Source organism: Mytilus edulis, chromosome 1, assembly GCF_963676685.1.
Source record: "Mytilus edulis chromosome 1, xbMytEdul2.2, whole genome shotgun sequence".
NCBI lineage: Eukaryota > Metazoa > Mollusca > Bivalvia > Mytilida > Mytilidae > Mytilus > Mytilus edulis.
The window spans coordinates 117,441,837-117,459,022 of record NC_092344.1 but is presented as its reverse complement, the minus strand read 5'-3'; the positions used below and the strand labels follow the sequence as shown (position 1 = coordinate 117,459,022).

The window sequence follows — 17,186 nt, the reverse complement described above, 5'->3', positions numbered from 1 at the left end:
TTTTATTATCCATGCTAACATATTAACTTTCAGTAGGTTTTTTTTATCAATGATGACGTATAGATTTTTTGTATTAAAATGCTGACATATGGATTTACTAAAACTGATAAATTACCTAAGATAAAACACAGCATGTGTTGTTGATTCTTTTATTACAAACATATTTTTCCTGTTGATGACTGAGAATTTATTTAGCACAGCCTTCAGTGCTGTCATCCCTGTAAATAAAAAGATGTAATAATTGTCATGTGTTATATTAACTCGAATAATTCAAGCCCTTTCCGTGTCCGATTTTCTCCCACACGAAGGCTTGAACTCCTTGTGATCATTGGCCGCGTCGCCTGCTCTCTGTGAGAGAGAGCCAATCAGCGGCGATCAGGATAATGAGTCTGCAAAACTCTCTTGTAATTGTCTTACCAAACACGTGTGTTCAATTAACACAAATCCGATAATAATTAATTAACATCAATTAACATCAGTTTACATCATTTAACATCAATTAACATCCGGAACTCCTCCTTCTTTAGCTGCCAGTTTAAATCAAAATTCCCATATTGCAAAGCGGTGTGAAAGTTCCGGTTGACGATCTTGATCGAGGAATATGTTCAGGCGTTAATGTAGCCTTCGTAGATCAGGGGAATATAACGACTGAATTATTCGGGTTAGTGTTATATAGGAAAAACCATACATGATTCAACCAATTTCTATTCATTTGGTCAATTAAAATTAAACCTTCTATTTTGTCTATATTCCCTCATGACAAGTTCAGTCTTTCAAGATGAAAAGTGATCAACTATAGCACAATTCGTCAAAAGTTAAATTTATACATCATTTTTTTATTTTTATAAAAATGGTCAGCATGATATAATAAGGGGGGGGGACTTTTTGAATGTTTTATTTCAACTTATTTTAGGTAATTCAAATATAATGCAGGTGAACCAGCTGACTTCAAGTGAGTTTAAAAAAAATTAGTATGGAGAAAACAAATATTGCTAGATATGCCATTTTTAAATTCCTAAGTTGCACTGCAACTCAAAAGTCAGGGTCCTAATTATAGTAAACAATCATTAAGATTGGTTCCAATGCCTCTTAAAAAAACAGCCGAACAAAAATCATTGGAAGAATAAAAATATTTAAAGAACCTTCACATACCCTACACCACCCCCGCATTGTTACTAGAAAAATAAAATATCTGAAAGACAAAGTGTTGCAGAGATATATTGAAGCAAATAAGTTCAAAGGGATGTAACTCCAAGAAAAAAAAACCAAGTGAAACTGCGAGCTACTGCTCACTGATGATACCCCCGCCGCAAGTGGATAATATTAATAGTGTAAAAATATGCAAGTGTTCGGTAAACAGGAAGTTGTCGAGTGATGAATCTGAAAACGCATCACACGGTATAGCTGACTTATAAAAATCCTGAAACCAAATTTCAGAAATCCTTGTATTGTAGTTCCTGAGAAAAATGTGACGAAAATTTTTAACTTGGTTATCATGTGTAGAATCATACAAGTGTTCGGTAAACAGGAAGTAGTCGAGTGATGAATCTGAAAACGCATCACACGGTATAGCTGACTTATATAAATCCTGAAACCAAATTTCAGAAATCCTTGTATTGTAGTTCCTGAGAAAAATGTGACGAAAATTTTCAACTTGGCTATCATGTGTAAAATCATACAAGTGTTCGGTAAACGGGAAGTTGTCGAGTGATGAATCTGAAAACGCATCACACGGTATAGCTGACTTATATAAATCCTGAAACCAAATTTCAGAAATCCTTGTATTGTAGTTCCTGAGAAAAATATGACGAAAATTTTCAACTTGGCTATCATGTGTAAAATCAGACAAGTGTTCGGTAAACAGGAAGTTGTCAAGTGATGAATCTGAAAACGCATCACACGGTGTGGCTGACATATATAAATGTTGATACCAAATTACAGAAAGGGTGGATGTGTAGTTCCTGAGAAAAATGTGACGAAAGTTTCATGGGACGGACTGACTGACGGACTGACTGACGGACGGACGGACTGACAGACAGAGGTAAAACAGTATACCCCCCCTTTTTTAAAGCGGGGGTATAATTAATCATAATTTCCTGTTGATATGCACATCTACATAGTATGTCCTTGTTATCTACAAAGTTTCATGAACATTTGTTGTGTGGTTTCAGAGAAGTTGCAATGACAAACTGTTGCAGTAGTATATTGTAACAAATAAGTTCAAAGGGGCATAACTCCTAGAATAAAAAATTGAATCATAATTTCCTTTCGATATGCACATCTACATAGTATGTCCTTATTATCAACAAAGTTTCATAAAATTCTGCTGTGTGGTTTCAGAGAAGTTACGATGACAAACTGTTGCAGTAGTATGTTGAAGCAAATAAGTTCAAAGGGTGTAACTCCTACAAAAAAAATTGAATCATAATTTCCTGTCGATATGCACATCTACATAGTATGTCCTTATTATCTAACATAAAATTCTGTTGTGTGGTTTGAGAGGAGTTGCGATTACAAGAAACAGGACTGACGGACACAGATGGACGAGTCAAAAACATTATACCCTCTGCAAGTTTGTTGTGTGGGGTATAATAACAAAGAAACAGAGGAAAAGCAATATGTCACCCAACATTTCGATTGGGTGACATAATTAACAAATATCTAGTGTTGCTGGGCAAAGTCACCTCTACAGCTGGATCATGATTCCAATTTAAACAATAAAGTAGAGGAATATCAGCTGTGACAACTATTTTGATACAATTGACAACAGACAATGTAATGTGTACATTGTAAAACAGTGTTTTTAAAATCTGAACATTAAAATCAATTTCACCTTTAGAGTTACTACTTGTCCTTGGTCCTGACATTGATTTAAGCCTGGAGTGGATATAAAATGTTTTGGTATAAACACTTTCACAATCAAAATGTCCACTATCCCACTTATGGGTGTCATACAAGTAATGTGGGTCTCCTGCTGCTTCTTCTTCCTCTTCAGAACCGTCTTCTGAACCTGGTAATATAATAATTCTAAATTTAAACTTTAACTAAAATGTGGAGCACCTTAAAAATTTATAATTGTGAATCACTCTTCCAGTAACATACATTGATGGGGAGGAATTATTAAATGAAAGACACTTTGTAACAGTTATTCATAGAAAAAACACATAAGTGACATTCCATTTTCTATTAAGCACATGTGATTTTAATTTTTCATGAGTAATTTACCTCTATTTAGCGTCATCCCTCTGGGAACAGTTTTGTCTACTGCCCACTTCACGTCCTCATCAGCTTCAGGAACCAGGAGGTTTTTACAAACCCTTGTGTCATATAAATCATTTAATAACAACAGTTGGTTGACTTTACAACAAAGCTTATCTATACTGTCTTTAACATGTGACACCAAATTTCTTTGTTCAATAATTTCTTCTGTGTCTTCTTGGCCAGTTTCCCTGTAAATTATTGACTATTGTATAAACAGTGACAAAATTGTAATCTGCAGGGGAAAATAATTTTCAAGTTTATTATTGTGAAATGAACAAGAACATGAATATGCAGCCTTCTTCTAATGGTTAAAATAAAATAAGTGTTGATAACAAATATTCTAATATCATTTGTAACATTCATTTTGAAAGGATAACTTCTCAAATTTTAGTGGCTCCAATTCACAAACACAGACCATGCATGACAGATTTCAAATAGATGATTAGATGTTGTTTCTGTAAGTTTCATTAGAACAGAGATAACAATTTTGTATTTTAAGCTCGGACGGCATCAATTGGTGATTTGATGGCTGCAAATTTCAATTTATTGGCTCCATTGAGTGTTGCCACTAAACTTAATTAGCAACAATCAAATCACAAATTGAAGCTATTAGAGCTTAAAATATCATAATTATATCATGTCAGAATAGAACTGACAAAACTTTCACTATTTGTTTATATAGTTATCATAAAAATGATTTAAGGTGGTATGGGTGTTTTTTGCCATCTTGGATTGTAAAAAACAGAGAATCTAAGGTCCAGATTTTCAATCAAGTTAGCAAAATTTGATGAAGGAATGGAGATATTTAATGTAAGTTTTCATTAAAAAGAACCAATTTAAAAGAATATTACTTATAAATATTAATATTTATACAATAAATATTAATATTTATACAAGTGTAGATCATTTTTGGTTGTTTTTAAATGTTTTCAAATTGGCATTTTAAGGGGAGGTTACTCTTAAACAGTGCATTTTCTGAAGGAATCAACATGAAGTTTTCCTATTTTGTATTTTAGACGGAAAAAACATACAGTGACCCTATCTTTTGTTTTGATATTCTCAAAGCATTTTCTGAAAGCTATTTTCTAATTTATTTTACAATGTTATCATTTTGTTTAGTTTCTAATCACAAAATGGTGTTTTTTCCTGTATAAACCATACAAAATGTGCCATTTTGTCACGACCTGTAGTTTGATAAAATGCACTGTATTCTATCATTTTTATCATATTTTTGAACATATATCAATAGATATGTTTTGGCAAAGTATGAACAAATTCAATCATTTTTATTTTAGACTCCCATACCACCTTAAGTGTGTTTGTCATAATTTGTATATTTTGATAGTATAGACATAACATAAATATTTTTTAAAGACAATACATGATATATCCCTCTTTTCTACCAAGGTTTGTTTAGATCCATCTTTCTTTTTCAAGGTGTGTGGTGTTTGTCATTTGTCTTTACGTCTTTTTGCTATTTGTGTTTGCCTCTTTTTAAATTTGTGGTTTTTGACTGCTCCTTTGATATATTTTCACTTCAATGAAGCATTACTGGTTTGAATCATGTACATTCCCACAATATCTTTGTATACTTTTAAAAAACAAACCTAGAATGAAAGTAAACATCCACTCCTAAATCTTTGACCTTCGATATGACCTTCATTATTAACCAGAACTTTGGTATTGGTTGTTGAACAGATCCACTCAGATCATTAAATCCAGTATCTCCTTCCTCATTGTCACTAGAATCACCTTCATAACCTTAAAAAAAATTATAAACACATATCTTCCATCAAACTATAATTAAAGTTCCCTTCATATGCTACAAAAGAATAAAAATGTAATAAACAGCTGCCCCAAGAGCACATGATATGCCCGTAGCGTTTTCAAATAATAAAGTTCCATAACTCTTCAATTTCATTAGTATTATTATCATAATTACCTGCTTCACTTGCTCTGGAAGATAACCATGATGGAGTGTGGTCTATTGTTGATGTTTTACTCCTGGGTGTCCCCTGTCCAGATGGTGCAGAGAAATGACGAGATCTGCCAAGAAATTGTCCATGAGATGCCCATGTCATCACTGGAGGAGGGGGAGCCAAACATGCTATTTCTTTGGTATTGCCAACACTTGTCATTATTATTCCTGCACAACTGGATGATTTTTTCAAACCTTGTAGGTCTATTTCTCCTGCACTTAAACTTCTAAGATCGACTGATTTTACCGGCCTGATGTTAGTTTTAATACCTTCTAACTTGTCATAGAAATCTGTAAAATGACCTCGCTCAGATGCTGTGCTATTTTCATTATTGTCATTGTCTGATTTCTTGTCCTTACTTCCTTCCACCTTTAGAAACACACTTGATGATTCTTCACTACCACTTAATAAGAGAGATAATCCACCTTTCTCACTAGGTAAGGGGGACAATCCATCTTCTATACTGTGTGATACAGGGGAGATAATTTTCTGTTTTTCTGTTGACATGAGTGTAGGAGAGACATATGTGACAGCTGTATTGACGTCATTAGAACTAGTTGCGATATCCAGGGAAGCTGGTGTATTTTCTCTACTGAGTTCTACTAAAGCAGTTGTTAAAGCTTTAGTCAGTACATTATTGTATGATTTATTTGTTACAACAAAGTAAAAGTCTTCCTCTGTCATCAATTTGTACTTTGTTAAGTTAAGTCTTTCAAATTCCTGAAAAAAAGAAATACAAAAATGCTGGTTTATAAGTTTTAATACTAGATCTTTCTGTATTTATATGATTTTTTCATTATGAAACAAAGTTTTCTTAATTAAGGTCAAACTATCCTGAATAAATGCTTCTATTTTTTTTGTATTTATAAAATATTTGTATTTGGATGAAAACTATTTTTTTTTGTTCTGGTACAAAGTTTGTTGCAGCTTTCCTAGATATAATTCCTGTCCACCCTAGGAATCAACTATAATTTGCTGAAACATTGTTTTACTACCAGAATGCTCTTTTTTTTTGGCAAATGCTGAACTTCTTCCTATTGTAAATGGACAATCTGAGAGGTCAATTAGAATAATAATAAATCTGTTTCAAACAGTGAAGGATCTGCAATTCATAACACTGCAAACTGACAAACAAGATATCTTATTTTAAAACTACCTCTTTGAAATTTGGCAAGCTTTTCTCCACTCCATAAACAAAATGAAGCGGGATGTGTTCACAGGAACAGTTTGGTTTGCCTTTCTTTGCTGACTTCTTGATATGATCTGTCACAAACTCCAATGTGTCTGTCTGGATGAGATTTAATTGTCGTAATGAGGAGGCTATCTCATCCTTCAGTAACCATTCTAACTGTAAACATTTAAATAGTGTTTATAAATGTGTCTGTCTGGATGAGATTTAACTGTCGTAACGAGGAGGCTATCTCATCCTTCAGTAACCATTCTAACTGTAAACATTTAAATAGTGTTTATGCAATGTGTCTGTCTGGATGAGATTTAACTGTCGTAACGAGGGGGCTATCTCATCCTTCAGTAACCATTCTAACTGTAAACATTTAAATAGTGTTTATACAATGTGTCTGTCTGGATGAGATTTAACTGTCGTAACGAGGAGGCTATCTCATCCTTCAGTAACCATTCTAACTGTAAACATTTAAATAGTGTTTATGCAATGTGTCTGTCTGGATGAGATTTAACTGTCGTAACGAGGGGGCTATCTCATCCTTCAGTAACCATTCTAACTGTAAACATTTAAATAGTGTTTATGCAATGTGTCTGTCTGGATGAGATTTAACTGTCGTAACGAGGGGGCTATCTCATCCTTCAGTAACCATTCTAACTGTAAACATTTAAATAGTGTTTATACAATGTGTCTGTCTGGATGAGATTTAACTGTCGTAACGAGGAGGCTATCTCATCCTTCAGTAACCATTCTAACTGTAAACATTTAAATAGTGTTTATACAATGTGTCTGTCTGGATGAGATTTAACTGTCGTAACGAGGAGGCTATCTCATCCTTCAGTAACCATTCTAACTGTAAACATTTAAATAGTGTTTATGCAATGTGTCTGTCTGGATGAGATTTAACTGTCGTAACGAGGGGGCTATCTCATCCTTCAGTAACCATTCTAACTGTAAACATTTAAATAGTGTTTATACAATGTGTCTGTCTGGATGAGATTTAACTGTCGTATAGAGGAGGCTATCTCATCCTTCAGTAACCATTCTAACTGTAAACATTTAAATAGTGTTTATGCAATGTGTCTGTCTGGATGAGATTTAACTGTCGTAACGAGGGGGCTATCTCATCCTTCAGTAACCATTCTAACTGTAAACATTTAAATAGTGTTTATACAATGTGTCTGTCTGGATGAGATTTAACTGTCGTAACGAGGGGGCTATCTCATCCTTCAGTAACCATTCTAACTGTAAACATTTAAATAGTGTTTATGCAATGTGTCTGTCTGGATGAGATTTAACTGTCGTAACGAGGAGGCTATCTCATCCTTCAGTAACCATTCTAACTGTAAACATTTAAATAGTGTTTATACAATGTGTCTGTCTGGATGAGATTTAACTGTCGTAACGAGGAGGCTATCTCATCCTTCAGTAACCATTCTAACTGTAAACATTTAAATAGTGTTTATACAATGTGTCTGTCTGGATGAGATTTAACTGTCGTAACGAGGAGGCTATCTCATCCTTCAGTAACCATTCTAACTGTAAACATTTAAATAGTGTTTATGCAATGTGTCTGTCTGGATGAGATTTAACTGTCGTAACGAGGGGGCTATCTCATCCTTCAGTAACCATTCTAACTGTAAACTTGTAAATAGTGTTTATGCAATGTGTCTGTCTGGATGAGATTTAACTGTCGTAACGAGGGGGCTATCTCATCCTTCAGTAACCATTCTAACTGTAAACATTTAAATAGTGTTTATACAATGTGTCTGTCTGGATGAGATTTAACTGTCGTAACGAGGAGGCTATCTCATCCTTCAGTAACCATTCTAACTGTAAACATTTAAATAGTGTTTATGCAATGTGTCTGTCTGGATGAGATTTAACTGTCGTAACGAGGGGGCTATCTCATCCTTCAGTAACCATTCTAACTGTAAACATTTAAATAGTGTTTATACAATGTGTCTGTCTGGATGAGATTTAACTGTCGTAACGAGGGGGCTATCTCATCCTTCAGTAACCATTCTAACTGTAAACATTTAAATAGTGTTTATGCAATGTGTCTGTCTGGATGAGATTTAACTGTCGTAACGAGGGGGCTATCTCATCCTTCAGTAACCATTCTAACTGTAAACATTTAAATAGTGTTTATACAATGTGTCTGTCTGGATGAGATTTAACTGTCGTAACGAGGAGGCTATCTCATCCTTCAGTAACCATTCTAACTGTAAACATTTAAATAGTGTTTATGCAATGTGTCTGTCTGGATGAGATTTAACTGTCGTAACGAGGAGGCTATCTCATCCTTCAGTAACCATTCTAACTGTAAACATTTAAATAGTGTTTATGCAATGTGTCTGTCTGGATGAGATTTAACTGTCGTAACGAGGGGGCTATCTCATCCTTCAGTAACCATTCTAACTGTAAACATTTAAATAGTGTTTATGCAATGTGTCTGTCTGGATGAGATTTAACTGTCGTAACGAGGGGGCTATCTCATCCTTCAGTAACCATTCTAACTGTAAACATTTAAATAGTGTTTATAAATGTGTCTGTCTGGATGAGATTTAACTGTCGTAACGAGGAGGCTATCTCATCCTTCAGTAACCATTCTAACTGTAAACATTTAAATAGTGTTTATACAATGTGTCTGTCTGGATGAGATTTAACTGTCTTAACGAGGAGGCTATCTCATCCTTCAGTAACCATTCTAACTGTAAACATTTAAATAGTGTTTATACAATGTGTCTGTCTGGATGAGATTTAACTGTCTTAACGAGGAGGCTATCTCATCCTTCAGTAACCATTCTAACTGTTAACATTTAAATAGTGTTTATGCAATGTGTCTGTCTGGATGAGATTTAACTGTCGTAACGAGGGGGCTATCTCATCCTTCAGTAACCATTCTAACTGTAAACATTTAAATAGTGTTTATACAATGTGTCTGTCTGGATGAGATTTAACTGTCGTAACGAGGAGGCTATCTCATCCTTCAGTAACCATTCTAACTGTAAACATTTAAATAGTGTTTATACAATGTGTCTGTCTGGATGAGATTTAACTGTCTTAACGAGGAGGCTATCTCATCCTTCAGTAACCATTCTAACTGTAAACATTTAAATAGTGTTTATACAATGTGTCTGTCTGGATGAGATTTAACTGTCTTAACGAGGAGGCTATCTCATCCTTCAGTAACCATTCTAACTGTAAACATTTAAATAGTGTTTATGCAATGTGTCTGTCTGGATGAGATTTAACTGTCGTAACGAGGGGGCTATCTCATCCTTCAGTAACCATTCTAACTGTAAACATTTAAATAGTGTTTATGCAATGTGTCTGTCTGGATGAGATTTAACTGTCTTAACGAGGAGGCTATCTCATCCTTCAGTAACCATTCTAACTGTAAACATTTAAATAGTGTTTATAAATGTGTCTGTCTGGATGAGATTTAACTGTCGTAACGAGGAGGCTATCTCATCCTTCAGTAACCATTCTAACTGTAAACATTTAAATAGTGTTTATACAATGTGTCTGTCTGGATGAGATTTAACTGTCGTAACGAGGAGGCTATCTCATCCTTCAGTAACCATTCTAACTGTAAACATTTAAATAGTGTTTATGCAATGTGTCTGTCTGGATGAGATTTAACTGTCGTAACGAGGGGGCTATCTCATCCTTCAGTAACCATTCTAACTGTAAACATTTAAATAGTGTTTATACAATGTGTCTGTCTGGATGAGATTTAACTGTCGTAACGAGGGGGCTATCTCATCCTTCAGTAACCATTCTAACTGTAAACATTTAAATAGTGTTTATGCAATGTGTCTGTCTGGATGAGATTTAACTGTCGTAACGAGGGGGCTATCTCATCCTTCAGTAACCATTCTAACTGTAAACATTTAAATAGTGTTTATACAATGTGTCTGTCTGGATGAGATTTAACTGTCTTAACGAGGGGGCTATCTCATCCTTCAGTAACCATTCTAACTGTAAACATTTAAATAGTGTTTATGCAATGTGTCTGTCTGGATGAGATTTAACTGTCTTAACGAGGAGGCTATCTCATCCTTCAGTAACCATTCTAACTGTAAACATTTAAATAGTGTTTATAAATGTGTCTGTCTGGATGAGATTTAACTGTCGTAACGAGGAGGCTATCTCATCCTTCAGTAACCATTCTAACTGTAAACATTTAAATAGTGTTTATACAATGTGTCTGTCTGGATGAGATTTAACTGTCGTAACGAGGAGGCTATCTCATCCTTCAGTAACCATTCTAACTGTAAACATTTAAATAGTGTTTATACAATGTGTCTGTCTGGATGAGATTTAACTGTCGTATAGAGGAGGCTATCTCATCCTTCAGTAACCATTCTAACTGTAAACATTTAAATAGTGTTTATACAATGTGTCTGTCTGGATGAGATTTAACTGTCGTATAGAGGAGGCTATCTCATCCTTCAGTAACCATTCTAACTGTAAACATTTAAATAGTGTTTATGCAATGTGTCTGTCTGGATGAGATTTAACTGTCGTAACGAGGGGGCTATCTCATCCTTCAGTAACCATTCTAACTGTAAACATTTAAATAGTGTTTATACAATGTGTCTGTCTGGATGAGATTTAACTGTCGTAACGAGGGGGCTATCTCATCCTTCAGTAACCATTCTAACTGTAAACATTTAAATAGTGTTTATGCAATGTGTCTGTCTGGATGAGATTTAACTGTCGTAACGAGGGGGCTATCTCATCCTTCAGTAACCATTCTAACTGTAAACATTTAAATAGTGTTTATACAATGTGTCTGTCTGGATGAGATTTAACTGTCTTAACGAGGGGGCTATCTCATCCTTCAGTAACCATTCTAACTGTAAACATTTAAATAGTGTTTATACAATGTGTCTGTCTGGATGAGATTTAACTGTCGTAACGAGGGGGCTATCTCATCCTTCAGTAACCATTCTAACTGTAAACATTTAAATAGTGTTTATACAATGTGTCTGTCTGGATGAGATTTAACTGTCTTAACGAGGAGGCTATCTCATCCTTCAGTAACCATTCTAACTGTAAACATTTAAATAGTGTTTATGCAATGTGTCTGTCTGGATGAGATTTAACTGTCTTAACGAGGAGGCTATCTCATCCTTCAGTAACCATTCTAACTGTAAACATTTAAATAGTGTTTATACAATGTGTCTGTCTGGATGAGATTTAACTGTCGTAACGAGGAGGCTATCTCATCCTTCAGTAACCATTCTAACTGTAAACATTTAAATAGTGTTTATACAATGTGTCTGTCTGGATGAGATTTAACTGTCGTAACGAGGGGGCTATCTCATCCTTCAGTAACCATTCTAACTGTAAACATTTAAATAGTGTTTATACAATGTGTCTGTCTGGATGAGATTTAACTGTCGTAACGAGGAGGCTATCTCATCCTTCAGTAACCATTCTAACTGTTAACATTTAAATAGTGTTTATGCAATGTGTCTGTCTGGATGAGATTTAACTGTCGTAACGAGGGGGCTATCTCATCCTTCAGTAACCATTCTAACTGTAAACATTTAAATAGTGTTTATACAATGTGTCTGTCTGGATGAGATTTAACTGTCGTAACGAGGAGGCTATCTCATCCTTCAGTAACCATTCTAACTGTTAACATTTAAATAGTGTTTATGCAATGTGTCTGTCTGGATGAGATTTAACTGTCGTAACGAGGGGGCTATCTCATCCTTCAGTAACCATTCTAACTGTAAACATTTAAATAGTGTTTATGCAATGTGTCTGTCTGGATGAGATTTAACTGTCGTAACGAGGAGGCTATCTCATCCTTCAGTAACCATTCTAACTGTTAACATTTAAATAGTGTTTATGCAATGTGTCTGTCTGGATGAGATTTAACTGTCGTAACGAGGGGGCTATCTCATCCTTCAGTAACCATTCTAACTGTAAACATTTAAATAGTGTTTATACAATGTGTCTGTCTGGATGAGATTTAACTGTCGTATAGAGGAGGCTATCTCATCCTTCAGTAACCATTCTAACTGTAAACATTTAAATAGTGTTTATGCAATGTGTCTGTCTGGATGAGATTTAACTGTCTTAACGAGGAGGCTATCTCATCCTTCAGTAACCATTCTAACTGTAAACATTTAAATAGTGTTTATGCAATGTGTCTGTCTGGATGAGATTTAACTGTCTTAACGAGGGGGCTATCTCATCCTTCAGTAACCATTCTAACTGTAAACATTTAAATAGTGTTTATACAATGTGTCTGTCTGGATGAGATTTAACTGTCGTAACGAGGAGGCTATCTCATCCTTCAGTAACCATTCTAACTGTAAACATTTAAATAGTGTTTATACAATGTGTCTGTCTGGATGAGATTTAACTGTCGTAACGAGGAGGCTATCTCATCCTTCAGTAACCATTCTAACTGTAAACATTTAAATAGTGTTTATGCAATGTGTCTGTCTGGATGAGATTTAACTGTCGTAACGAGGGGGCTATCTCATCCTTCAGTAACCATTCTAACTGTAAACATTTAAATAGTGTTTATAAATGTGTCTGTCTGGATGAGATTTAACTGTCGTAACGAGGAGGCTATCTCATCCTTCAGTAACCATTCTAACTGTAAACATTTAAATAGTGTTTATGCAATGTGTCTGTCTGGATGAGATTTAACTGTCGTAACGAGGGGGCTATCTCATCCTTCAGTAACCATTCTAACTGTAAACATTTAAATAGTGTTTATACAATGTGTCTGTCTGGATGAGATTTAACTGTCGTAACGAGGAGGCTATCTCATCCTTCAGTAACCATTCTAACTGTAAACATTTAAATAGTGTTTATACAATGTGTCTGTCTGGATGAGATTTAACTGTCTTAACGAGGGGGCTATCTCATCCTTCAGTAACCATTCTAACTGTAAACATTTAAATAGTGTTTATACAATGTGTCTGTCTGGATGAGATTTAACTGTCTTAACGAGGAGGCTATCTCATCCTTCAGTAACCATTCTAACTGTAAACATTTAAATAGTGTTTATGCAATGTGTCTGTCTGGATGAGATTTAACTGTCGTAACGAGGGGGCTATCTCATCCTTCAGTAACCATTCTAACTGTAAACATTTAAATAGTGTTTATACAATGTGTCTGTCTGGATGAGATTTAACTGTCGTAACGAGGAGGCTATCTCATCCTTCAGTAACCATTCTAACTGTTAAAAATTAAAAATTCTTTATATCATACAAACAAGTTATTCCATTGCTAATATCAATACATATATCATTGACCTAGTGATTGTCCTGATTTATCACAAACACATACAATAGACTTTTCATACTGTGTAGCATACATACACTACTTACTTCCATTGTTATGTTAGGTAGCAGCAATAAGTAAAAATTGAAAGCAGATCTTTAGTTAGGGCACCAGTTAATTATAAACATTATTTCCATTTTGTCTTTAAAATTGCCCAAATTATTATTATGTGTGAATACAACCTATCCTGATATTGCATACTGTGTTATAAGTATCTATGTTCATAGTTTGATCTACCGTACATAACTTTCTATGAAAATTTTAGAGAAGCATTTCTATAAGCCCTATTAGTACCTCTTCTTTACACTTAGTTACAGCCAGATGTTGTTGTCTAGGTAGATGTTTTATTGGATCCGGACAAGTCTGCTTCAGGCTTCTACAAAATAGTCAAAATCAAAATTACAAGAAAGAAGTTTTTAGGATAATATTACATGTGTATGTATGTAAGCTAGTTGGAACTGTTTTATTTGGACTAAAAGTAATGTCTCCACTAGAAGCAACTACAGTCAAGAAAGTGTCCCAACAAACATCATAGTACTGAAAAGATGTTGACATGGAAAATAAGAATATATATATATGGTTAATTAATGGAAAGGCTAAACTGTTTCAATATATTTAATAGTTTATTATATATGAGGGCTGGGTCTTAACCCCCTTCCCCACCACAGACAAAATATTTGTTGCACTCAAAAGTTCTTGTCAAAACAGTTTTGATTAAATAGTTAAGGAGGTACACCTCTGAGGAGCCAAAAATTTCTAGAATTAAACTTTTTTTCTTAACCTGATTTTTTGGTTAATAAGACTGTAACAAAATAATTGGTGAAAAAAAACTCATATGGTGGTGCACTTCTTTTTTTGCTACTGCCCGTTAAAAATGTCCAATTTTGATGATTTTCCCATTTTTCATCGATTTTTACCTATTTTTGGGCTATTATCATGAAAAAAATCACAGTTCCACAATTAAACTTTTTCTCATACTTTCTATAAAGAGGAAGTGGACCAATCTGAATAAATTTTACTTACAAAAACTATAGGTAGGCGTTAATATAAGAAAGTTTTATCATATTTTGACGCTTTTTTGTGTAAAATTTACCATGTTGTCAATTTTGTGTTTTTGTGATTTTTCTCAGTTTTAAGAACAAAATGCATATTATTTCAACTTTTTTGTTATAAATGAATGAAAAAAAGACATATCTAAGAAATTTGAAAAAAACAAAATGATATGGGATGTACATGATTCTTGTAAAATCATTTTTTGTATCCCTTAACCCATTTTCTCAAAATTTGGCTAAAAATACTGACTTGATTGGTCGTAAAATTTGAAAACTAGATTACGCAAAAACCATTCATTGTAAATACACAATTTTTTCACAGACTTATGTTTGCTTATAATATTTTTAAGATTCATTGATATTCCTCTATCACATGTTTTGGAAATAATTCAAGAACGAGATTTCAACGAGACTGAACGAGACTGAAAAGTCAGAAGAATACATCCTTAAGGATGGGGATCTGATACTATTAACAATCAACAATATAACAGAGTGGGGTATGATTCAGGCATTATTTCCAGGGTTCAAAATACTAGTATGCTTGGAGGGACAAATAAACATGGTATACTATTGCTTATTTTGCACATTTATAAATGTGTTACAATTCATAGCAGAATATCAACCAAAAATCAACATATTTTTTTCATTCTAGTTTACCAGTAAGTAACTGTGACCTTTACCTTTGACTTGTTGATCACAAAATCAAAAGAATTCTCCCCCTTCCCTATTTCTTCTACCTGTATAAGTTTTATTCCAATCAAGCAAAGGAAACTCAATCTTGTATCTGGAAACCATTTTTTTTCATTTTTTTTTGTATTAACAAAGACTTTGTTTGACCTTTCATCTATTGACCCAGAAATCACAACGACCTAACTTAGTATATATATTACCCTAAATCTGTAGAGCTACCCATCATATCTTCTCTGGGTGACAATGGAGGACTACTACTTGTACTGTTGTTTGATAACATTCTCATGAAGGTCCTCTTTGGCTCCTCTTCTACATCAGTTGCCATAGTAACACAATTTATGTCAAAGGTTACTTTCAAATCACTAAGGTTAACTTCCATATCTGTTTCAATTTTATTGACTATTTCATCTATAAAATAGTAAACAGGAATTGTATAATAATCAATAATTCAATGAAATCAGACTTAATAATATGCTAAAATGCTCCTGAAAATTCATTTTTTCTTTAATCAATCCATTCACCAATAATTATTTCAGAAATATTTTATAATGCATGTGACAATTCCCATTTAAGTGTCAGTGTTAATTGAATTTTTACAAGAATGTGTCCTAAGTACACTGATGCCCCACTCCCACTATCATTTTCCATGTTCAATGGACAGTGAAATTGGGTACAAAATCTAATTTGGCATTAGGCCACACCAATTTGATTCCTTGTTTGACGGACCCGCCCGCACCTATTTTTTTCAAAACAGAATTTTTTTATTTTTTTTATATTCCTGCTTCCCGCATCCGGAAATGTAATCATGTCTATTTCCCGCACCGTTTTATTTTTGTAAATATTATAAAAAGATATCAACATTGGTTTCTTTCCCCCTTACCTATATTCCCTATCAAAACATGTTCGTTGTTAGAATAAAGTACAAAGAACTTCTGAAGGATTTGCCTTCAACTGCAATTATATTGTATGCTGGCAAAACAAAACTATCTATAGCCGCTGCATGTTTATGCACCTGTCCTGATTGATTCAGGGGCCTGTCGTTCAGCAGTTATCGTTTGTTGATGTTGTTCATTGGCATTTTCCCGTTTGGATATATAAATTAGATCGTTGGTTTTCCTGTTCGAATTGTGTACGTTAATAATTTTGGGATCCTTTACAGCTTGCTGTTTAATCTGTATCAAAGCCCAGTGTAAAAGGCCGTACTTTGACCTGTGTTTGTTATTGTCAGGTTGAGAACAACCCTCCCTCAGACGAGGGGTCATTTTACTGATGTAGAAAAGAAAATAGAAATACCAAGGATTTGTATAGTTCTTCTATACAAAACCTTTGAAAACTTAAAATTTGGTACTCAAAAAGAGGAGAGTTACATCATATTTTAAACAACTTTTTCTAAAAGAGGGGTCCACTTATTTTGAATAATATTAAACTGTTAAAGTAAATGTGTTAATTTAACATGGTTATAGTCCAGGAATATTACAAAATTTTGTTTTGACCATTTAATCCTAGATAGATATATAGTTCTTTTAGAAAATATGAGCCCTTTTGTACAAACAAATATATTATAACTTATATTGATCCCTCATAAAACATGTAAAAGGGATATTTATAACATTAAGGGGTTGCCCCCAAACTGATTATGACTTGGATTGAGAATTGTCTCATTGTCAGTCACACATACATAAACCTGATTAAATTATTTCT

The 17,186-nt window shown here is 34.0% G+C and overlaps 1 protein-coding gene across 3 annotated transcripts in view; it reads right to left on the bottom strand.

Annotated features, from left to right (window-relative positions):
* The window catches only part of LOC139502362 (KICSTOR complex protein SZT2-like), a 106,283-nt gene that overhangs the window by 34,126 nt on the left and 54,971 nt on the right, over positions 1–17,186 (bottom strand). For all 3 annotated transcript variants that reach the window (XM_071291826.1, XM_071291831.1, XM_071291832.1), the window contains exons 28-35: positions 15,686–15,893; positions 14,038–14,119; positions 6,397–6,588; positions 5,204–5,960; positions 4,869–5,022; positions 3,226–3,449; positions 2,834–3,010; positions 116–218 (exon numbers count right to left, since the gene is read on the bottom strand). In XM_071291826.1, the coding sequence (XP_071147927.1) occupies positions 116–218; positions 2,834–3,010; positions 3,226–3,449; positions 4,869–5,022; positions 5,204–5,960; positions 6,397–6,588; positions 14,038–14,119; positions 15,686–15,893 (1,897 nt within the window). The remainder of the gene's footprint in view (positions 1–115; positions 219–2,833; positions 3,011–3,225; positions 3,450–4,868; positions 5,023–5,203; positions 5,961–6,396; positions 6,589–14,037; positions 14,120–15,685; positions 15,894–17,186) is intronic.